At 54.6% G+C, this 22,683-nt stretch overlaps 5 protein-coding genes across 5 annotated transcripts; 3 read left to right on the top strand and 2 right to left on the bottom strand.

The window, feature by feature from the left end:
• Positions 1-3,764: 3,764 nt before the first annotated feature.
• Positions 3,765-4,893, top strand: CH63R_06284 (3-oxoacyl-(Acyl-carrier-protein) reductase 2; the record flags this gene model as incomplete). The annotated part of the gene is made up of 5 exons (XM_018301259.1): positions 3,765-3,861; positions 3,927-4,237; positions 4,305-4,415; positions 4,482-4,782; positions 4,856-4,893. The coding sequence occupies 5 exons, from the start codon at positions 3,765-3,767 to the stop codon at positions 4,891-4,893; spliced, it is 858 nt and encodes a 285-aa protein (XP_018159109.1).
• Positions 4,894-7,629: 2,736 nt separating this feature from the next.
• On the top strand, positions 7,630-8,917 carry CH63R_06283 (Peroxisomal (S)-2-hydroxy-acid oxidase; the record flags this gene model as incomplete). Its single annotated transcript, XM_018301258.1, has 2 exons — positions 7,630-8,769; positions 8,867-8,917. The coding sequence occupies 2 exons, from the start codon at positions 7,630-7,632 to the stop codon at positions 8,915-8,917; spliced, it is 1,191 nt and encodes a 396-aa protein (XP_018159108.1).
• A 381-nt stretch (positions 8,918-9,298) lies between these two features.
• Positions 9,299-12,291, bottom strand: CH63R_06282 (OPT family small oligopeptide transporter; the record flags this gene model as incomplete). Its single annotated transcript, XM_018301257.1, has 5 exons — positions 9,299-9,807; positions 9,867-9,923; positions 9,993-10,612; positions 10,684-11,623; positions 11,709-12,291. 5 exons carry the CDS (start codon positions 12,289-12,291, stop codon positions 9,299-9,301), a joined length of 2,709 nt encoding a protein of 902 aa, XP_018159107.1.
• Positions 12,292-13,702: 1,411 nt separating this feature from the next.
• CH63R_06281 (Fructose-bisphosphate) lies at positions 13,703-14,654 on the top strand (the record flags this gene model as incomplete). Its single annotated transcript, XM_018301256.1, has 2 exons — positions 13,703-14,304; positions 14,384-14,654. 2 exons carry the CDS (start codon positions 13,703-13,705, stop codon positions 14,652-14,654), a joined length of 873 nt encoding a protein of 290 aa, XP_018159106.1.
• A 120-nt stretch (positions 14,655-14,774) lies between these two features.
• CH63R_06280 (Catalytic activity) lies at positions 14,775-18,149 on the bottom strand (the record flags this gene model as incomplete). Its single annotated transcript, XM_018301255.1, has 7 exons — positions 14,775-14,911; positions 14,967-15,155; positions 15,235-15,895; positions 16,089-16,926; positions 17,011-17,106; positions 17,510-17,950; positions 18,019-18,149. The coding sequence occupies 7 exons, from the start codon at positions 18,147-18,149 to the stop codon at positions 14,775-14,777; spliced, it is 2,493 nt and encodes an 830-aa protein (XP_018159105.1).
• Between the last annotated feature and the right edge of the window lie 4,534 nt (positions 18,150-22,683).

Here is a 22,683-nt window from a genome sequence, read left to right as displayed (position 1 = left end):
AAAGACGGTGTTATAAACTAGCTCACCCAGTAGAAAGTGGTCGGTGAAAACCAGAGCGGCAATGTGGTGAAGGAGCGCAAACAGGAAAACAGACACCAAGAATAGGTGCATTTATACAGAAGATCCCAATCGAAAGATCCTGACCAGCTTTGTACAAGCTAAACCCTTCTTCTCCCATCACTCGAAATTCCGAACAACTGTCAAGAGTCTGGCCAGCTGGGTAGTGTCCGTTGGCTGGCTGGACAATGTCTCCGCAACTGTTGCTGACGAGGTAAACACCCGCCGAGCACCGGACCGGACACCGGACCAGACACCAGCAGCCCCACAGCGCCGATTCGGCTACTCTCCGCCCGGTATCGCAACGGTACAGTCGCAGTCTTACCAACAGTTTGCGGCTGGTTGTGCACAGCTGTATGGCTGCGCGGTAAAAGGGCGGCTGCCTAACATTGTCTGTTGAAACCGACTGGAGGTACTGTGCGGCGCAGAAACAAGACAAATCAACGCCTGAATAACTGTGCCTCTGTCCTCACGGAACGCTTGAAATGGGGGGCCCGAGGAACGCAGGCCGCCAGCACAATACCATTTGTGGTAGCCGACTTCTGTCACATCAAGCATGCTGGATTTGGCACCATACTCCCCCGTGGGATGCCCACCATTGGCCGCCTGATTTGTTGTAATGTAAACTCGTGTATGGGTGTTTGAACAATACGTTTTTTTCTTTGTAATTCAAGCAAGTCGTTTGCTTGTTTTTCGTTTTCAAAAGAGCCCCCTTCTGTCTTTGAGATGAAACCTCCTGAAAGTGGACGATAGACGCACAATCTACCCAGTAGCTAGTCTCGATGAAAGAAAGCTCTCCTATAACGACCCGTCGTGTCAGTTTCGGGATCAAGAGAACGAAGGTGTTGCAACTAAAAGCCCCCCCCCCCGGTCCCAGCCACTGAGGCAGCCATCCCAGTCTGTCTGGCCAAGAACTACATGCGCATCGCTGCGGGTGAAGAAGCTGGCCCCCTCCGAATCAAGTATCCGAGACAGAGGACGGTCCTTTCGACGGTCCTGACAGACTGTGCCTCTTTTGTCTTTGAGATTACATTCGTCGCATTTGCGGAGGAGCCCTCCTAGACGAGACTGAAGTCACTGAAGCCAACCCGAAGGAAATAGGGTTCAATGCAATCAAAATAGTACGACCTGCGTCCATCTTCATATCCTTCTGTATGGCACAAATTCCCCCTTTCTATTTAAACCTCACCAGCTTACAACCATATCCCCCATCCTGTTTGCCTCTTATTTTTGGCTGGCCGGTTCCCAAAGCAGCACGTTTAAAACTAGAATAATGCGTTACAGAGGGATCCCTTAAGTCGTTAATCGGCAGTAGAACAGTTGGAGGAACTATTCTTACCTAGTTTAGTGTTCCCTCGCTTAATGTACTAGCTGTCTTGCTAGTATTGACGTAGGCGCATTCTCCTCTCAAGACTAAGGTCCTCCTAAGAATAGAGTCAACAAGCCTCAGAACCCATTATACAACTACAGTCATCACATGCCTCAACAACTAGGCCAGAAGTCAGCTTTTTAGTCAGGAGATTAATAAAGAAACACAAAACAATACTATCCACTTTCAATTTGTGCACCAGTTTCTTAGCCTCTTTGTATACAGTCCTCATCATAACGCCAGATACAATCAAGTCAGGTTCTATAGACCTCTGGGGTAAGGTCAGGATATCAGTTTTTCATCACCTAAATTCGGTCTAGGAGGATATACCCGCCAACTCCAGCACAGTTAAACACTCATTATTAGCCAGTATACTTCTATAAACAATTTCCCTGCTGGTAATTAGCATCAAGTCAAGCCAACACCACCTTCAATGCAGGTTTGTCGGCATCAGCCTTTACAGCAAGTCTGGCCCCAGGTTCGTCGACGATCTTGATACTGAAATAATGAGGGAAGCAACCTGGAGTTAAGGGAGCAGGGTCTTCCACATGCCCAACAGTACCTGGCACGGCTAAGATTTCATCAACCCCAACGACACCCACGTCGACCCCACCTGGCTGTTTCCAGGATTCAAGTATGAATAAACGATTCGTAAGATGAGTGGAAAATCAAGGAGCACTTGGTGGAAGGAATTATTGATCGTACCAACCGTCTAACAGCAGGTATTCTATTACAGGAATACCCTTGTACATTAGAGCTCTGCAAATCAGTTCCCTTATATGCTATTTTATATAGTTAGACGTATACAACTAGACTACATATCATTCTCTTTACATTATATGGAATAAGTATCTTTCTCCCCTATTCTCCTATGCCTTACTGTGTGCTCTAACTTGTGACATATTCATCTGTCTACCTATCTGCGGACAGGCGGCACTGAGAAGCGGCTCTGCTCCAGGGGCGGGGAGCTGTACAGTTTGTGTCCAAAAGTCTAGGTATCACTCTTTTGTTCCTTAGGTTGGTAGGTTTCACTACGTATGCAATGCCATGCGCCTGTTATCTCACAAACGGTCAACACCTGGCTTCCTCTACCCCTTATCATCACTGCCTACCTAGGTGCATTGTCTACTTTGGAGCACATGCTGCTGTTTCAACAACAGCTAAGCTTCAGCGCATTTTGAATGCTAAACTTTTAGTGCAGCAAAAGACATGAAGCACTTTCAAAGCTTTACTTCACGCTTTGTAGAAGCTACGTTCTTATCGAACCAGCAATGATGAATGATGAAGCCATGAGCACCACTTAAGATGTCTTGGAACAAGGCTAACATGGCTTGATAGTCTCTGTACCCATGTTGGCCAGCTGGGAACCCTATGAGAACTTCATGCAGGATGTTGAGTGCCAAGACAGAAGACACTACTAGGATGGACCTATGCCGAATGATATCAAGGCGAACTCCTGTCCCAGCTCGATGGCACAAGATGCTTGCAGAGAGCGCATCTGGGTGCGTTGGGGCCTTTTATGGTCTTGACCTCCACTTATTTACCAGCCGTACACAGCCACCAGATGATAGCATTTAGGTGCTCCGTATGTCTCATGTGCACGATTGATGTGACACCCGCCCAGGCGTGGAAGGATCCCAAGGCGTCGGCCGGAAGGCTGGCAGACAGCAGTAATGTACATCGATGTCCTAAAAAATGACAAGATCGAGGCGTATGAAAAACTCAAGGAATGCTGAGACACAGTTTGCGCTTAGAACCGCAAGTATGCTTATGCCGCCGATGGGGGTAAACGGAGTTCCCATCGTTGTCTATCACTCTTCGAGCTCCGGTTCGACGCCCTCTCTTAATGCAGACCTCCTCCAAAGTGGAAATCAGAAACGTTATTCCTCAAATGAGTCAGCCAGGCCTGCATTATGACATCTGATTCTTGAGCAAGATGGGGCAGCGTTGAAACCCGCATTCTTTCTCGTCTCGAGGGTAGAGAAACTGAATCCCCGGTTTTCCCGCGATTGTGGAGCTGCGGTTCCCCGGGAATGGCTACGCATGGACACCACCACGCGTGGTCGTCTCGAGGGAAAGTAGGACGAAAGCCATTGGGCTATGACGATAGGTTTCACTGAAAGCCGTGAATCGACCAATGGTATCGGATGTCTGAATGCTGTTGTTGAAAAGCATTTAAGACATTCGAGGGGGGACCCCTGGGTTGATTGTACAGATATTAATGAAACCCGCAGACCTGTGAACGAATCGAGACATTGCGAAATCTTAACCTCTTCGATAAGCCTTTTGACTACTTGTTCAGTTCCATAAACCTAGAAGCCTCGTCCACTTCGTCATCATGTCTCCCTCAGCGGCCGATGCAGGCCCAGCCACCACGACCTCGAGCACCGTCAACGTCCAGCCTCTCCTGACGCTGTCGGGGAAAATCATTGCAGGTGAGCGAACCTCCAACCACCGACGGAACATTTTTTTTCGGTGCCTGCGGTACTAAAAGCAAAAGTCACCGGTGGGAATCGCGGCATCGGCCTGGGCGTCGCCGAATGCTGTCTCCTCAACGACGCGGCCAAGGTGTACTCGATCGACTTGGCGGAACCTGGTGAAGAGTTCGCCACGGCGTCGAAACAGTTCCCCGGCCGGCTGTTCGCCGTCACCGCAGACGTCACGGACGAGGCGAGCATAACGGCCGCCATCGACAGGATCGTCGAGGAGTCCGGGGCGATCCACGGCGTGGTTTGCAACGCTGGCCGGACGAACCACAAGGCCGCTCTCGATTTCTCAAAAGAGGAGATCGAGACGCTGTTCGGTGTCAACGTATGCTCCTTTGACTATCTCGATCGTGTCGAGGTGGCAAGGGAATCGATGCTGACTGCCATCCTAGCTTTTCGGCGCATTTTACACAGCCAGAGCTGCCGCGAGGGCTTTCATCAAGTTGAACGTCAAGGGATCCGTCGTCTTCACAGCCTCCATGGCGTCTTACCGGCCAAACAAGGTAAGCAAGAAACCACGCCCTCAACGGCCAAGAAAGCGCGGTTTCCAACGCTGAACACGTCTCAAGCGCGTGCCATCAGCACCCTACGGGGCATCCAAAGCGGGCGTCCGCAACATGGCGCACACGCTCGCCATGGAATGGGCCAAGTACGGCATCCGGGTCAACAGCGTGTCGCCCGGCCTCGTGCGCACGGCCATGACATACTGGGTGCCGCAGCAGCCGGACTGGGAACAGCAGCTCAAGTACTACGGCGGCATGCCGCGGCTGGCGGAGGTGCAGGAGCTCGGGGGCGCCTACGTCTACCTCTTGAGCGATGCGGCGAGCTACACTACGTCGATTGATATCCCCGTCAACGGTGTCATTGGAAGTAAGTTTCGGTCGAGCGAGATTCCAACGCCGGAGGGGTTCTTTGCTGACAACGTTCTCTTCAGTTTGCTGAGAGGAGTTGGAGAAAAATGCCCATGCCCAAGAGCAGTGAGGACTCAAAGAGAAGAGGAATCAGGTCCGAGATGGGTACCATTTGGCAAAGAGCGTATGGAATCCGAGATTCGAAATCATATATCATAAATACAATCTCGCAGTGTTTTTTGCGGAAATAGGAAACTCGGCCGAGAGGCCTCTCTATCGTTTGACTATCGGAGCGGTGTTCCTCGGATTACCTATTCCGTGAGCTACTGCGTCTGCTGCGAGGACAGGGGTTGTTTTTATTTTACATTTTATACGGAACTTCCTCTTTGAGCTATCTCTCTCTCTCTCTCTCTCTCTCTCTCTCTCTCTCTCCTTCACACACCTTTTTCATTTACTTTTATTTGATCTCGCAACCCTGAATCAGTCCGTGCTTCCGAATCCCAGGGTTGGTTGCTGATGCACTTTATGACCTTCCTCAAACGTCTCCGAGCCCTACGAGGATGTAACCCAACCCAACAGAGACGATGCAGCTGTGAGAGGAAGCAGTGCGAGGATGGGAGCGTGGGGGTCCATCATCGCAATCAACGAGTTGCAACTACGGGATTATGATGCCCGCTCGTGTTCCCACTAGTATTTGCAGACCCGTCTCGATGCGACTATACCAGTCGTCCTCAGTAAGCAAGCCTCATTTCGATTGACTCGCAGGGAGAACAAGAGTGCCATTGGCAGGGAACAGAACACGTGCAACCCTGGGTCGCCATCGTTTTGAGCCGCAGACGACGTCTTTTTTTCTTCTTTTTTTTTCTTTTCCGTTCTCACGCAACTCACTGGCTTGGACTACAGGCAGGTGATCAACTGTTTTTTTATTCCACGAGCGGGTGTTGTCTTACTCGCGGCCATGAAGCCAAGCCGGGCTTCAGCGTTTCGGCTCTATCATCTCGCCAAGGCTACCTGCGTTGCAGACTCTGCTCAAGACGGCGAGGAAAACCACCGGTGTTCTTGCGACGATGCAGACTAATAAGCATAACGGCCAGGCTTCGAAGTATAGGCTCAAATTCCCCGAAAACAAGGTTGACGATCCCAAACATGAGTTGGCGAGCGAGGTGCGTGCGGCGACATGGCGGAAACTCCGTCAGTGGGGGTAAAGTCTTATGAAAACAGCCGCGCGCGAGACTCCATTCCTCTTGGCCACATGTCCACATCCATGTCGAAAGGAGCCCCACTTGATTGAGTCGGACCAGCTTGGGGCCTCTCCCCCCCCCCTACACAGCAACGATGAGATGACTTTCAAGCATAGACCTGCCATACCACCCCTCCCCCTCTCTGGGGAAGTATCAACTAGAAACGGTTGAATCCTCCCATGTGCTCGTGAGCAGAAATCAAGAGGATCCTGACGAAGGGGGAGGAGAACGAGGAGGAGGAGGAGGAGGAGGAGGAGGAGGAGGAGGGGACTCGGACAGGGAAGGGGAAGCATTCTGCATCCGGGCCAAGCTGCCAACCGACAACAGATCCATCACTTTCATCACTCTACTACGTAGTAGTGTTAGACTACAAGTCCCTGTTTGAGGGACACACCCCACTCCCTCCTCCAAACGAGAAACCTAATTTCGTCTCTTGGGGGAGTCTTGGCACGGCGCCTGCGCTTCCCGTTCGTCCCAAGCGTCCAGGAGAATACCATGTATCCACTGCGAGGGATTTTACGTCACATCTAGACCGGATCTCTTGCTCTAAGCGAAGTACATCGTACTGCTGTCAAGCTGCTCGGTTCCGGAGTTTTGGGCCGAGCCAAGTCTGGACCAAGCCAAGTTCTGGAACGGAGACAACCGCGTTCCAAACTGCTCTGTCTGGCAGGTCTTTAACGCGTCTCCACGCATCGCAATCTTGGATATCTATGAGGAATCCATCTCCCTTTGCCATGGTCGACAGTCGAGACTCAACGACGACTTGGCAAATTCTCCCGTACGGGACGGTCATAATCATCCCACGGGCACCAGGATGCCCATCCCTGCGGGTTGACTCCTGTTTTGAACAAGTTAAATCGAGCACAAGCGCAGGTGATCCGGATCCGACACCGGCGATGGGATACCCTTGGCTCTTCGACACCCACCGTCTATCCCAAGGGCTAGAATCGTCCCATTTAGGCAAGTCGAGACCTTCGCGCGCCGTTTAGGTCCCCCTTAGACTCTTGGAGCCCAGCATTTTGCACAATTAGTCAGGATGACTGAGAACGAAGGCCCCCCCCTTTCCCCCTCAGAGAGAGCCGTCTCAGCCGAGGGGGAGGGGGGGAACCAAGAACCTGGTAGCCATCAAATTGATTAGATTAGATCGTCGGTAGCCAGTCGGCGGGCTCGCTCCAATGTCTCCCGACTCATACAGCAGGGGAAGCCCCTAGCACCCAAGTTGGAAGTTGACTCGATCCAAGGCCCCAATGTTTTTTTCATGTTTTTCTGTTTCCACAAAGTCTTGAGATGAACCAGTACCTGCTGTTCTGGCAGCCCATGCGGCACAACCCTGAGGCCGCCGGGGATAGAATGACTCCGACAGGGACGGCCGTCCGAGAGAATGGGCATCGTATCATGAAAGGGGGTGCGTATAAGCGGATCCCGAGCGAAGAGTAATAGAGGAGGGACGGGAGAGCATCTTATAAGTGCGCCGTATCTCGCCGCTCTACACAGAGAGTATATATGAATTGTCTTCTTGGCAAGAGATCATCACCCTTACTTTCACTCCCCTCTTTCACTTCCACACTTTCACTCTTCACCGACGTTCTTTTCCAACACAGCTCCACACGACGAAGCTCCCCAAGATGCGTTCTCTCTTCGTTGCCACGCAGCTCCTCGCCGCCGCCATGGCGGCCGAGCCCTGGAACAACGAGGTCGACACCGGCTTCGAGATCTACCTCGCCAGCACCAACTTCACCGAGGGCACGCAGCCCCTCCTCAAGGACATCCGCGCCCTGCCCGACTTCGACTTCGCCGCCCGCCAGAAGCTCGACAACCAGAAGTACTCCTTCTACCGCACCGGCACCGCCGGCGAGTTCAGCTACCGCCACAACCTCGACGTCTGGCAAAAGGTCCAGCTGCGCTCCAAGCACCTGAGCGACGTCACCAAGCTGAACGAGACCATGGCCACCACCATCCTGGGCTACAACTTCAGCGCCCCCGTCTTCATCGCCCCCGCCGCCCGCGGCATCTACGGCGACGAGGCCGCCGAGCTGAACCTCGTCCGCGCCGCCGGCAACGAGAATATCCTGTACATCCCGTCCATGTACGCCTCCAAGTCCATCGAGGAGATCGCCGCCGGCAAGTCCAACGGCACCCTCAACGGGCCCCAGGTCATCTTCCAGCAGATCTACACCAACGCCAACCTCTCCGTCACCTGGGAGAACATCCGCCGCGCCGAGCGCACCGGCGCCAAGGCCATCGTCTGGACCATCGACGCCCCCGGCGACTCGGTCCGCCACCGCGCCGCCCGCTACGACACCACCAACGCCAACTCCGTCTCCTCGGCCCTCACCTGGGACATCTACGACCAGATGAGGAACCACACGACCCTGCCCATCATCCTCAAGGGCATCACCACCGCCGAGGAGGCCCTCCTCGCCGTCGAGAAGGGCGCCAAGGCCATCTACATCTCCAACCACGGCGGCCGCCAGCTCGACCACACCCCGGGCCCCCTCGAGATCGCCTACGAGATCTACCGCAACGCCCCCGAGGTCTTCCAAAAGGTCGACGTCATCGCCGACAGCGGCGTCCGCTACGGCAACGACGTGCTCAAGCTGCTCGCCCTCGGCGTCAAGGCCGTCGGCATGGGCCGCCCCTTCATGTACGCCAACTGCTACGGCCTCGAGGGCGTCACCAAGGCCATCAACATCATCAAGACCGAGATCGTCCGCGATGGCGCGCAGATGGGCGTCACCGACGTCCACAACATCAGCATGAGCTTCGTGAGTTTTTCTTCTTCTTTTTCTGCGCCTTTTGGTCACAAAATGGGGAAAGGGGGAGGAGGGGAGCGAGTAACACCAATGCTAACCTGTCACACAGCTCAACACCCGCCAGCTCGAGCAAAACGTCTACCTTTTTGACAAGGAGTAAAAAGTCGACACGTCGGAGCACATCGTGAGGAGATGTATATATCGTATAAGAAAAAAGGTGGCTGAACTGCATGCAGCATTCCTGCGAATAGAAAGGCGTTTTCTTCCGGATTGGCATTATGGGCTCATGTTTGGGGAGCCAACTTCTTGTTCATATTTGGTCCGAATGGTACATATTGTAGAAACGTTATGATTTGAGACTGTTGGTCCACATTGCGCTCATTTTGAACAAGAGTGAGTCCGTAGGTGATAAGATGAGAGTGCATGAAGCGAAGAGATCTGCTTACAGAACTTTGCCCCCTGCCTCCAATTACTGGCCGCTTTAAACAGAGCATGCTCGGCGACATCCTCAATGCAAGTCACAACCGGTTTTCCCGGAACTCTATGTAGGAAAGGATCCCCTCTCGGGACCAAAATACCCTCTCTCGGGAATGGGCAGGATCCCGATCTGCCGTCCATCGACCCCGGCACCGCTGACCGTGTTTCCCCACCACTTCAGAGAGACCGGGTTATACCCCACAGCGAAGAACATGACCAAGGCCGAGACGGCTACTCCGGCAGTCAGGGCCGCCGACAGTACGTAGTTATACTTCTCCCACCAGGCCAACCGGTGCCGAGGGAGCCAGTACATGAAGATGTATCCAAGGATGAAGCCGGGCGTCTTGTATGAGAGGTTGGAAGGGGCCCAGTGCTGGATGCCCTGAATGACTAGGACGGGGTTAAGCCACAGAAGAGAGGCGACGAAGGGGAAAAGAGTCTTGTCCAGACGGGCAAAGGTCCTCGGGCTCAGCTTCCGCCGTAGGGTTTCCCGCACGCCGGGGAGGTATCTTGGTCCGTAGCCTTGGCCGACCAGGAAGACAACGGCGATTACTGTGCCCATGAGGAAGCACCCTGATGAAAAGCGTGTAAGTCAGTCCAGATCCAATGCTCCAAGCCGGGATGTGACTTACACTTCAAAATCGGATAGAAAGACACAAACATTCGCTCTGATCCGAGAAGCCCCCACACTAAGCCAAACGATCAGCATGTAGTTAAAAGAGAGAAAAGCAAGAGACCATGGGATCTTGAAGACGTACTCAAAGAGTTGGCATACAGCGGCGCGCCGTCGTTGGCGCACGTGAAGCGACTCATCTGGGTGGGAGTACACAGCCCCTTAACGTTTTCCAGTATGAAGTTCTGCGTGGCCACCGCGACGAAGCACGTGATGACGATGGTGCCGATCTGGCTCCGGAAGACGGCCCGCGGCGCAATCTTGGTGTAGTGGGCCATCTTCTGGTCCTGGACGTAGTTGTCGCCGTAGCCGGCGAGCGCCCAGGACCCCAGCGTCTGGGAGAAGAGGAAGGCGTTGGTGTTGCCCGGCAGCATGTAGCCCGTGATGACCTGGATCAGGGCGCCGAGCCCCAGGTTGGTCCCCGTCGTCGCCGAGAGGAACGAGAGGGGCACCGCGAAGACGAGGTTGATGGCGATCATCAGGAAGACGAGCCACACCGGGGTGTCGAGCGGGTAGATGTTGAGGAACACGACGGAGACGACGATGGCGCCGACCAGTATCACCAGGAACCACCAGTCGGGGACCTCTCCGTAGTTCGCCATGAGGCGGCTGTGGACGTCCATGGCGCCTTCGTAGTTGCCCTTGCCGTGGCGCAGCCCTTTGTAGAAGTCAACGTACGCGGCCGATATCGTCTTCCATTGGTTTCTGTCAGTCTCCCCGTTAGCTACTTGCGCGACATCGATAGCCCGAGACACCCATGCTCATGCTTGACTGACCCCATGATGTACAAGAAGTACACTGGATAGAAGCAGTAGTTGGCACCGACGGTCAGGAGGTACCCGGCCGAGTAGAACGGCGGCGAGTACTCCTGGTAGAGGGTCTCGTTGAGCTGGTTGTTCACCACCACATTCTGCACGACGTACGGGGTGCCGTCGTTGGCGAACGGCGACGACGAGTTGATGGGGAGATACGCCGTGTTGTACATGTTGGTGTAGTAGATCCCGAGGATGATGCCGCCGCCCACGATGGCGCCGCAGTACATGGTGCAGGTCGCGAAGAAGGGCTGGGCCAGCGCGGCGTACGAGGACGTGGCGACGTTCCAGTCGAACGTCGTGACGGGGTTGAACAGGCCGAGCCCCAGGGAGGAGCCCGTGATGATGGCCAGCGTCACGTTCTCCGGCGAGACCCACGTCATCCAGTTGAAGGTGGCCAGGGCCGTGAAGAGGTAGCCCGGGAGCCAGTAGTAGAAGAACATGCAGATGGTGCAGACGTAGAAGAACTTGTACCGCGAGATGGTCCAGCCGTTGATCCTCTCCCTCGGCTCGGGCCGCGTGAGCGCGCGGTTCATGGCGATGGTCGGCAGGATGGTCGGCCAGAGGGCCTTGACCGGGTACACGCTGAACCGGCGGAGGTAGCCGGCGAAGCCCATGCCCATGAGCTGCACGAAGAGCGTGAGCATGAGCTGGTAGCCGAAGTCGACGAAGCCGAGGCCGTAGTAGACGGGGGACTTCTGCACGAGGATCATGCCGTAGCTGTTGGTGGTGTAGATGGCGATGTTGTACGTGATGGTCGCGAACATCTGCTCCTTGAAGTTCCAGGGGCCCGGGTTGAGGGAGTGCCGCGTCCCGCGGACAGTGACGCCCCAGTCCGGCAGGGCGAACTCGAGGAACTTGGCGCACGGGAACAACAGGATCTGGATGACCTGGCCGCTCAGAGCTACAGATGGGTTTTAGCCGACCGGCCCGTCTATCGTAAGCCGCTTCATCGCGGACTTTTGGAAGTTCCGGGGATGTCGACTCACTAATGGACGGGAACCTCGAGTTGAAGAAGGTCGAGATGAAGGTCCCGATGATGGCCCAGCCAATGCCCAGAAAGTAGGCGCGGAACGTCTCGATCGGCACGCTCTGGTCGTCCAGAATCTCGGCCACGGCGCGAACACCCGGGTAGGGCGACGAGTAGCGGATCATGACGGCGTCGATCCTCAAGTCGCGATCGTAGTGCTCTCCGTAGGCCTTGGGGCCTTCGAGGAGCTTCTTCATACGCTCTCTCATATCGGAAGGGAAGTTCCAGTCGTCCTTGAAGAACTCGACCGACTCCTCGACGATCTCGAGGGCCTCCTCCTCGCTCATCTCGTTGATCTTACCCAGGATGTACTCCCCTTCGCCGTTGGGGGCGAGCTCCTCGAGCTTCTCGTGGGAGATTTGATCCGAGATCTTTTGCTCCGGGTTGTGATTCACTTGCGCGGGGATCTTTTCAATGTCCTCGTCCCGGGCCGGAGTCGGCTCCTCCCCGCCGGTAGACTCCACTTTTCCGGACATGGTTGCGGGAGGACTGTGGACTCTACCCCGTGTACTGCGAAGGCTGGGAAAAAGGGCACAGTTCATTCACAACAAGGCAGCAGATGAATGAGTCAATAGCTAGATTGAAGAAAAAGGTAAACCAAAAACGGGGGGGATCCCGTCCAGTACATATAATACGACCGACTCCCCTCGCCTGACTTAGAGTTGTGTGGCGGACGGGAGGCGGGGGAGTCGGGGCCTCGGTCGAGCTATCGGGCGACGAGGGGTATTTGACAAGGGGGAAAATGCATCCCAAAAGAAGCAACACTATCCTATCTCCTCACGGCATCGTCTCCTCGTCCGCCTGACAACGTTGCATTCTCTCGGATCAACGTTGCGTTATCACGCTGTCTAACAGAAGAAACCCTGTGATCGTCCCATATCCGTATCACCCCCGCATGCATATTCCGTGGTCCCTTCCCCAATACCTCGACTCGTCGCCTACTTCTTACCTGCCAGACGTGGCCTGCGGGGTGCATGCGTCTCGAGGATCTGCGCCCCTGTAGTGCGCTATCGACCGGCGTTGAGCCAACGGCAGTTGGTCTCTTTGCCATGGCAGGATACGACGACAGCCGATAACGAGTATCGGGTGCCGGACTGGGTGAGGGGTCAAGCGGTCGGGGAAGGTTGCGGAAGTGGGAATGAATTGGTCTAGAGGCGCAACGGGCATCTTCCGATGCTTAGGCCGTGTGGGACAGGACACACAGCTTTTGTCCTTCCTCGAGAGCTGTCACAGGGCACCGGGTGTCCCCCATCCAGCGTGTCTGCTGCTGCACGACGAACCGGCAATGCCTGGAGTTGCTATGTTTCCTTGTCAATCAGTAAGCCTTAAGGGGACGCTGAAGGTTCGTAACAGTGACACAACTTTGAGTACATTCCAACATGTGCATCAATAGCATGCTATTGATTTGATTCTCATCGCGATGCACCTGCTGTGTGCACTTGATAAGTAGGCCAATATCCATGACAGACACGTCTTCGATGAAGGCCGCGAACTTACTGTATGACGCACAATTTTCACGGATGCGCACCATTCGACCTTTCCGAAACAGTCTGGTATTTCGCGGTGGAACAAGCCAACTATGGGTGATTCGCGGAGTGGTTCTGTTGTTGTAGAGCTTGGGACAGCCAAGCAACTGTCAATGTGGAGGGTTTCAAACGTCTTAAAAGGCTAGTTGTTGAACAATGGGTATACATATGCCGATGACGAAAACTAGGATGATGCAGTCCAAGATCCCTCTAGTCGAACAACAGGGTTCTCTCGGATTACCCTCGAGACGACGACTACGACCCACTCGTGCTTCGGACCGCCACCACCTGTAGCTTCAACCTTGGCATTGTCTGTTGTATAAGAGGGACCTCTTAGGGCTAATAAGAACAAGGATGAAGCCGAGTTCATGTAGTAAAAAAGATGCTGGCTCAAACGGTGACTTTCTTCATCTAGGAATCTATCAACATGACTGTCCCGGCGACTTGGAGAGACAGCAACCGGACCATCCAGATCCTAGCAAAGGCCGAAGCGGGAAGATACGGCGTGATCGCAGCCATCGCATACAACCTCGAGCAAATCCACGGCCTCGTAAGCGCAGCAGAACAGGCCCGCTCGCCTCTCATCATCCAATTCTTCCCCTGGGCGGTCACTTTCGCCGACGGCCTGCTCGTCCGCGCCGCCAAGGACGCCGTGTCACGCGCCGCCGTGCCGATTTCGATCCACCTGGACCACGCGCAGGACGAGGCCATCATCCAGCACGCGGCCGACCACCTGCCCTTCGACAGCATCATGGTGGACATGTCCCATTACGACAAGGCGGAGAACCTGTCCAAGACGGCAAAATGGGTCGAGTACTGCCACGAGCGCGGCATCGCGACCGAGGCAGAGCCCGGCCGGATAGAGGGCGCGGAGGACGGCGTCATGGACACGGCGGGTCTGGAGGCCAGCAAGACGACGCCCGAGGAGGTTGACGAGTTCATCGCGACCGGCGTGGACTCCCTCGCGCCGGCGTTCGGCAACGTGCACGGCGAGTACGGCAAGCAGGGACCGCAGTTGGACTTTGAACGGTGCGTTTTCTTGATTCTTCATTCTTTCTGGCAGACAGCCATTTACCCGCGGTGACCAAGGATGCTGATAAGCGTGCAGGTTCGGGAGGATACGCACCCAGATCGCCGGTAGGGCGAGGGTGGCTCTGCACGGCACCAACGGGTTCTCGCCCGAGCTGATGAGACAGTGCGTCGCCGCGGGCGCCACCAAGATCAACGTCAACAAGCTGGTGCTAGATGACTATTACGCGCACCTCAAGTCTCAGGTCGCGCAGCTCCCGCACACCACGCTGATCGAGGAGGGCACGAGCAAAGTCACCCTGCAGACCAAGGAGTGGATGGAGATATGCGGCTCGGCCGGTCAAGCTTGATGAGATGGGGAGGAGGAGGAGGAGGAGAAGAAGAAGAAGAAGAAGAAGAAGAAGAAGAAGAAGAAGAAGAAGAAGAAGAAGAAGAAGAAGAAGAAGGAGGAGGAGGAGGAAGAGTCGCTCTTAGACGTCTGATGCCTCCCATCTGGCTTTGAGCTCCTCACCTAGCGGCTTGATGGGCCATCCCGAGCGGAGACGATGAGCTTCCAGCAACTCGAGGACGAAGCTGCGTTCCCTACTGTTTTCGAGGGGCAACCCGGCTTTTCACACGTCAGAAGATTGTTTTACGTCCGTCCTCTGTGGCCCAAAACTCACCGATAAAGAGACACTGAGAAGACATGAAGCTCGAGGGGTAGTCTGTGGACGTCATGCCGATACCGCAGACTCTCCTGACGCATTCCATCAACCGCTTCCGCTGCTTGGTGTACTCATCCAACCCCCCAAGTGCGGGGACGTGCAGGAGAAGCAAAATGTGCGAGCAATAGTAGACCTGGAATGCCACAGCTACGTAGGTGTCAAAGCACATTAGTCTCGCTTTTCTCGAGGTGTGAAAAGAGTGATGTTAATAAAGGGCTCGTCTTACCGAATGCGGGAGGGTTGATCCAGATGGGCTCGAACACGTCCTCCGGCGAGCCCGCGAACGGCAGCGGCTGGAACTCGCTTGTTAGATGCCGCCTCCAGTCCTCCAGCGTGTCCTTGAGCGCCTCCGCCGCCGCGATCCTCGCCAGCGGGTCTTCCCTCCCCCGCTCCGTCTCCTCGCGGGAGCAAAAGGCCACGACCTGGGCGAAGAAGTAGACGGAGCGCGCGGCGAGCTCGTGCGGGTCCAGCTCGTCCAGCGTCCGCAAGGGACGCCAGAAGGTAAAGGGGCGCCGCCGCTCGCGGAAGGCGGCCCAGACGTCCTGGCAGAGCCAGGCCCACCAGACGGCCTGCTTCAGCCCGAGCGAGTCGCCGTGGATGCCCTGCGACCGCTGGATGCAGAAGACCCCCTTGAGGTGCCGTTCCCAGTCCTGCCGGGAGCCGTCGAGCATTTCGTACGCCGACACGATGGAGCTCGTGGCCAGAAGCTCGAGGCTCGTTTTGTACGTGTCGTACTGCATGGCCTCCTGGATGTAGTGGAGGGTCTTATAGTAGTATCTCAGCGCGTCGTTTGTGTCCTGGGCGTCCTTCCCATCTGGAGACGTGCCGAGAGAAAGATGGCGGGCGGAAAGGGCGAGAATGGCGTTCATAAGCCCGACGTTGCGCATCTGAGTGAGTTCACGAGTACGTCAGTGGGACAATTGGTACAGAACAACGGATACAGGCCATACTGCAAGTTGGGGCACAAGCGTGCCAAATGGCCTACTGGGTTCGAAAAGGTCCATCTAGAAGCAGAATGCTGTTGTCAGCTTTATGAAAGAAGCGTAATCGGTGTTCACATCCACTTGCCCATTGACTAACGTGTAGCACAAAGTTCTGGAAGACTTTGTGTTCTTGCGGTAGAATAGGGAGTGGGCTCGCCGATTTCCAAGCCTGCTTCTCTAGGCGTTGATACTCGTCCAGGTTCGGGGCTCTCTCGTGCAGGTATGGATGCGACGTGTACAGCGTTGGCGACGGGCCGTCTCCGGTGTTGTTCTGCGAAGACCGTCCCACGGCGGGCGAGTGCACCACCACTGAGCTTCCGAAAAGATCGACTGCGTCAGCCTGGAAGTTGAGACCCGAAAAGTCGAGTTGTTGCATCGAGGCGTCCTGGAGGAGGAGGTCGACCCATATTGCCGTGGCGTTCTCGAGATTGGCCCCGAGAGAGCTGGAAGTCAGCGCCGGATCATGGGGCGTAGCACCGGTGGTACATGGAGGATCTTCTGCGCTTGGCACCGCGGATTGTGGTTGCAAAGCTGGAGCACTAGCGACGGCATCATTGTATGAGGCGTGGATGCGCTCGTCCCTGGAGACGTCCCCGGAGGGATTACCGCTGGCAAGAGTTGCTGTGGCCAGAAGAGGCTCTCCTGGCTCCCCACCTGTAGTCAGTGGGGAGGATATCTGCCCGGTAACATCGTTGATGACCGGTGGACGCCCTGAAGGCGATGGGCTAGGTGAGCGAGATTGAGACGGCCCCGACTCCCTCTCAACAGATTGTCTTGAGACATCTTCGTTGCGAGAGCTCACTGACACTGGGCCAGACCGCTTCCTGTTGGGCGGGCGTCTCTGGACATACGCACAAGTCCGTTTGGTCCTTTCACAGCCGCCGCACACGGGTTTCTTCTCGTCACACTTGACGTGACGGCGACGGCATGTCGCGCTGGCAAAGGAAAAGCGAGTTATGAGCAAAACCCTCAAGTGTCGTCGTCAAGAAGGGTGGTGGCGCCTTGGGAAGGGTTCTTACCAGCCCGTAGTGTTTCTGAGTCCCCGGCCACGCGAGAGTCGACCTCGGGTGAAGTAACGTTCGGTTTGCTCGTCTTCGGCCCCCATAATGGGTTCCCTTATGCCATTTGAGAGAGTCGTAAGCAAGCTAGATCTGGTAAATGATGGGGGGCCGCGCGAGAGAACAGCGATGGTCTCTATCGGAAGATCACCAGGTTGGGTAGTTTATGTGGGAACGCATGACGAGGTTAAGTTGAAGAACACTGGGTGAGTCGAGCATGCGGGGTACTTTGAGGAGACCCCGCATTTCAGAGACGGGGGACCGACCCGGAGTTCCGGGGTTCCTGAGTCCGGCGCCGGGGCCGGTGACCGGTGTCTGGTACCCCCCATTAAAATAGAAAACAACTCGCTTTTTCCCCCAAGTAGAACTGTGTTTTTCACATGCATTATATCGTGATTTGTTTTCCATGCTCAAAGTACATACACAACTCGCCGTGGCATGTTATTGTAAATGCACATACATGCCCCCGTCGACCAGCACCTGCGACCCCGTCATGAACCCGCTGAGCTGCTCGCAACCCAAGAAGACGGCCGGCCCAGCCAGGTCGTGCGGCTTCCCCACGCCCATCGGGATGCGCTGCTGCAGGTATTTGCGCTTCTGCTCGTTCTGCATGTCCTCCTCGGCCAGCTGCGTGTGAATGGTGCCCGGCAGCAGGGCGTTGCACCTGATGCGGTGCTTGGCCAGGGCGACCGCCATCGACTGGATCATCGAGAGGACCGCGGCCTTTGTGGGCGTGTAGTGCGTCTGCAGCCCTCCCCCCTGCAGAGCGCTGATGGAGGAGATGCCGATGATGGAGCCCCCACGTCCTTGCTTGACCATTTGGTTGGCTGCCGCCTGACACGAGTAGAACGCGCCGTTGATGTTGACATGGATAGTCTTGTCAAAGACTTCCTTTTCGAGCCTGCGTAGGTTTCCTGTCAACGAGGAAATGCCGGACACTAAAGGACCAACCGTCGAGTAAATACGTACGTCAGAAACTCGGCCGGCTTAAATATGCCGGCATTGGCAACAAAGATGTCGAGCCCACCCCATCTCTTGGCCGCTTCCCCCACGAGCGCCTTGCTGGTGTTCGGATCCGTCACGTCGCCGGCGAGTTCCATCAGCTCGCCCGTGGGCGAATCCTCGGGCGCTGTTTGGCGAATCGTTTCGGCTTCGTCAATGAGGCTGAGCCTGTGCTTCTCGTCGCGGGGGAGGCCCAGGTGGTTGACCGCGACGTTGGCGCCCTGTCTGAGGTAAGTCAAAGCACCCACTTTTGGGCCACCCCCACATATGGGCCACCCAAAAATGCCTCATCACCAACCTCCTCCTTCATCCTCCTCCAACTTCAAACTATCACATCTTTTTCCAACCTTATGCAAATGGCCTCATCTTTTTAGGGCACCTTATTCTAGGCATTATGAGCCAGTATACAGAAAATGAAGTCAATCAAGCGCTTGAGGCCATTTCGAACGGTCAGAGTGTCAGGAAGGCTGCCCAGCAGTATGGTGTGCCAAGGTCTACCCTTCAGCATCGTCTTCAAGGCACCCAGGCAAGGGCAGCAGCATTTTCTGACCTGCAGAGGCTCACAGTGAGCCAGGAGGCCAAGTTGGCTGAATGGGTGCGAATCCAGCATGCCCTTGGGCTTCCTCCAACCCATCAACAAGTGAAGCATTTTGCAGAAAGAATCCTTCATGCCATAGGGGATACCCAACCTATAGGGAGAGGCTGGGTCCAGGCCTTTATAAGGAGGAATCCATCAGTCAAGGTCAAGAGAAGTTGCCCTATTGATTCAAGACGTGTTAATGGGGCATCTACTGAGGTCATCAGGGACTGGTTCAAGCATCTCGCCATACCAGAGATCATCAGCATCAAACCAGCCAACAGATATAACATGGATGAGACTGGTATCCTTGAGGGCCAGGGATCTAATGGGCTGGTGCTGGGGATGTCTGAGGCGAAGTCTATCCGCAAGAAACAGCCTGGATCAAGGGCATGGGTGTCTATTATTGAATGCATCTCTGCCCTAGGCCACAGACTTCATCCCCTTATTATATATAAGGGTAAGACAGTCCAGCAGCAGTGGTTTCCTCTAGATCTTAGCCCTTATGAAGGCTGGCAATTCACAGCAACTGAAAATGGCTGGACAACAGATGCTACTGCAGTTGAATGGCTGCAGAAGGTGTTTATCCCTCAGACTGTCCCTCAGGGCAAGGGGGATAAGGAGGAGGCTAGACTATTGATCCTGGATGGGCATGGGAGCCACACAACGACTGACTTTATGTGGTTGTGCTATATAAACAACATCCATCTATTGTTCTTACCGCCACACACCTCCCATGTCCTCCAGCCACTTGATCAAGCAGTCTTCAGCCCTCTTAAGGCAGCCTATAGGAAGGAGCTTGGATACCTTAGTCTATGGAATGACTCTACTATTGTAGGCAAGAGGAACTTCCTAGGCTGTTATTATAAGGCTGCCCTTGCAGGTATGACGATGCAGAACATCAGAAGTGGTTGGAAATGGACAGGGTTATGGCCTGTCTCTATGGCGAAGCCTCTGATGAGCTCCCTCCTACTCCCAACAACACCAAAGCCATCAGCATCGTCAGATCAGGTCAGCAAAGGGCAGTCTAGGGGCAAGGAAGCTGAAGGATGGGCATCTGCGTCGTCTGCAGTGGCATGGTCGACGCCAAGGAAGATGAAGGATCTGTCTGGCCAACTGAAGCTATTCACAGAGTTGGATAATGATGCGCATACCCAACGCCTCCTTTTCATGAAGGTGAAAAAAGGCTTCAGCGAGCAGGCCTATGAGCTGGCCACTGCCCAGCATAAGCTGGAGCTTCTGCAGGCCCAAGTTACCAACACTGCAGTAAGGAAAAGGAAGGCAGTTCAGATCAACCCAAACACTAAGTTCGCCAACATCAAAGACATCCAGAAGGCTCAGGTTGAGGCTGGCGATAAAGAGGATATCACAGATGAGTCCAGCGAGGCTGATTTACCTAGTGAGGCTGAAAGCTGTATTGTGGTGGCATCTAGGTGCAGTCAATAGTTAATTGAACATACTGGTGTCGATGGGAATACCCTCATTTTTGGGTGGCCCATATGTGGGGGTGGCCCAAAAGTGGGTGCTTTGACTTACTCGAGCGTTATGGCACGGCCGATGCCTGTTGTGCCGCCGGTGATGCAGGCTGTTTTGCCCTTCAGCAGCCGCCAACTGGCTGTAGACATTTTTGTGGATGGTGACGGGCTCGGAAGAGACTGACTCTGCAGTAACACGGAAGAAACTAGGGGAGGAACAGTGAATGGATGGCAGTTCTATGCAATCCGAGTTGGAATTAATCACGGCCCAAGCAAGGCTGCTTGGGTTGTCACTGGAATTGTCTACCCCGCACCCTCGTCTCGAGGGAATCCGACAACAAAAAACGGCAGCGGGGCAAAGATGGATCGTTATCAGTCGCCAATAGAAGGATATGGAGTCTTGCCATCTGCCACGGTTCAAAACTGGATTCCTTCTTGCTGGGAGCTACTAAGCTGGGGCATAGACCCGGGGCCATTTGAGGCTGTGTTGATCTCTCTAGACCGACATGGCGACTATGTAGTTTAAGTCAACCCGGCACCCGATCATAGCGGAATGACTTACAGGTGGTTGTTCTCACCACGCCAGAAGTCAGAGGAACTGTTTGTGTTCTCCAGCAGAGCAGGAGAGGAAGACATGCGATACTAGAATAGAGACAGTATAGCTTACGCTTTGTTCGAGTGACTTGACTAGTTTGTGATTCGCGAAAGACTCTCTCACCCTTGTTGAGCCCCGAGCACGCCGCAGGTGGCCCATCTAGCAAGACGTCACCATCAATTCCAGAATGCAAACTCGGAGGTCGCTGTGTGGCTTTATAGTGATGCCGACGCAAAGATGTTACCCATTCGGACAACAAGAAACACGACACGGTCGCAATAATGTCGACTACGATGACGGCATGACATACCAGCCGGGGGGGAGGGGGGGGTTAGCGAAGCTGTTGTAAAAATAGACATTGCTAGTCTAACCTGCGTTATTCGTAGGGCTGCATATATATTTTCGTAGTGTTCATGCACTCCGAGTTGCTGGAAGAGCCCCCATCGACCTCATGCAACTGCTGTAGCCCAAAACCAGCGCGTCTTTGGCTGTCCTAATTTTGGCGAACCTGTTGTTGCTTACAATGTTCCCTTGGGTACCGACGAATCGGCGAAAAGAGTTGATGGCTAAAGTGGCTCTCAATAGTCCCTTGGGGGCCGGGTATGTCATCCTACCGAGCCAAGGGAACACGGGTGGCAACCCTGCCGACATGGTAAGGTGCATGACCAACCACACCCCTTTCGACTTCTCTATAGTCATTTGTGTCTGTTTTCCCAAGCGATGTGTTGTATCATTATGCTGCGCGTTTTTCTGCAGGACACGATGCAAAGCGTTAAACAACGTGGCTGTGACTGTAACCGACAACCAGGCTGATGGAATTCCGACACACGAGGGTGTAAATGCATGTCTGTCTACCTATCTAGAGAGGATGGTGGGATAGGAGGGGGATCCATGTCCGCTGCTCAAGTTGCGGTTAGCTTCTTGCCGGGCACTCCGGTCCAGGCCCAGTTCCCCGCGGCCTTTTCTTCTCACCATCGCCGATAACAATGGCCGAATTCCGGTTCTCCGCTGTTCGCTTGTGACAGAGATTCGATTCACGATAAGAAAAGACGGTGCCCTGGTAAAAAGCTGCCACTCCCCCCCCCCCCCCCCCCCCCGCTAGACCGTTGCTTACTGTGTTCGTCGGGCCGTGAAGCCAATTCTCTCCACAACCGAATCCTTCGACGTCCATGTTCACCGTTACCCGATCTCATTCTCTACAACGATCGCGTAGCAGAATCCATGGGGAGGAAGGGGGACGTACTCACGATGTGTTATTTTAAGATGTCAGGGCTATTAGACCCGTAATGGTATTCCAGCCATGAAGCCACTAAATAGGTGGTTGTAGAAGTTACCTGACAGGTTGGCACGTGTTCTGTGCTTACACCCCCTTGTTCAACCGTGGGAATTGAACCCACGTTTTCCTACTTGCGCAGAATAGTAATCGCCGCTCTCCTTCAACTCCTCTATTTTCAGAGTCTCGAAACGGACTCTCACCAGTGGCCACTAAGGCGGGGGGGGGGGGAGAAGCAACATAGCCCCGGAAAGTGGGAAGATGCAAGACGAAAAAAATTTGTCCGAAGGTCACCCCCGCCAAGAACGGCGAGGGAATTGAGCCCGCCGTTTGCCGCCTTTCTCCCTTCAACTCACCGACGTGGGTGAACTTGTAATCCGCCCCCGGGGACCGAAGTCCCGTCTCTCGTTCGTGTATCTTAGTAAACCACAACAGCATCGCCACAGTGACTCGTGATCGCTGTGTTTTTTGAGAGATCGAGACAGGCGACGGATTGAGGGATTGTGTCTGACTATGGCATCATGAGATCAAGTTTCCAAGTCACCAGAGCAATGATAAAGCTTCTCACAATCCGCCCAAGTTTCAGTTCCCTTCCACCAGCAACACATTCCGGATTCTCAAAAGCTCTCGCAACTCTCGTAACTCTCGCAGCCTCTCACAACCTCTCACAACCTCTCACAGACTCACGCCGCGCAAAAGCCATCAGATCAAG

The sequence above is a fragment of the Colletotrichum higginsianum genome, chromosome 4 (genome assembly GCF_001672515.1).
Source record: "Colletotrichum higginsianum IMI 349063 chromosome 4, whole genome shotgun sequence".
Taxonomy (NCBI): domain Eukaryota; kingdom Fungi; phylum Ascomycota; class Sordariomycetes; order Glomerellales; family Glomerellaceae; genus Colletotrichum; species Colletotrichum higginsianum.
The sequence above is the reverse complement of the archived record's forward strand: the minus strand, read 5'-3'. Positions and strand labels throughout refer to the sequence as shown.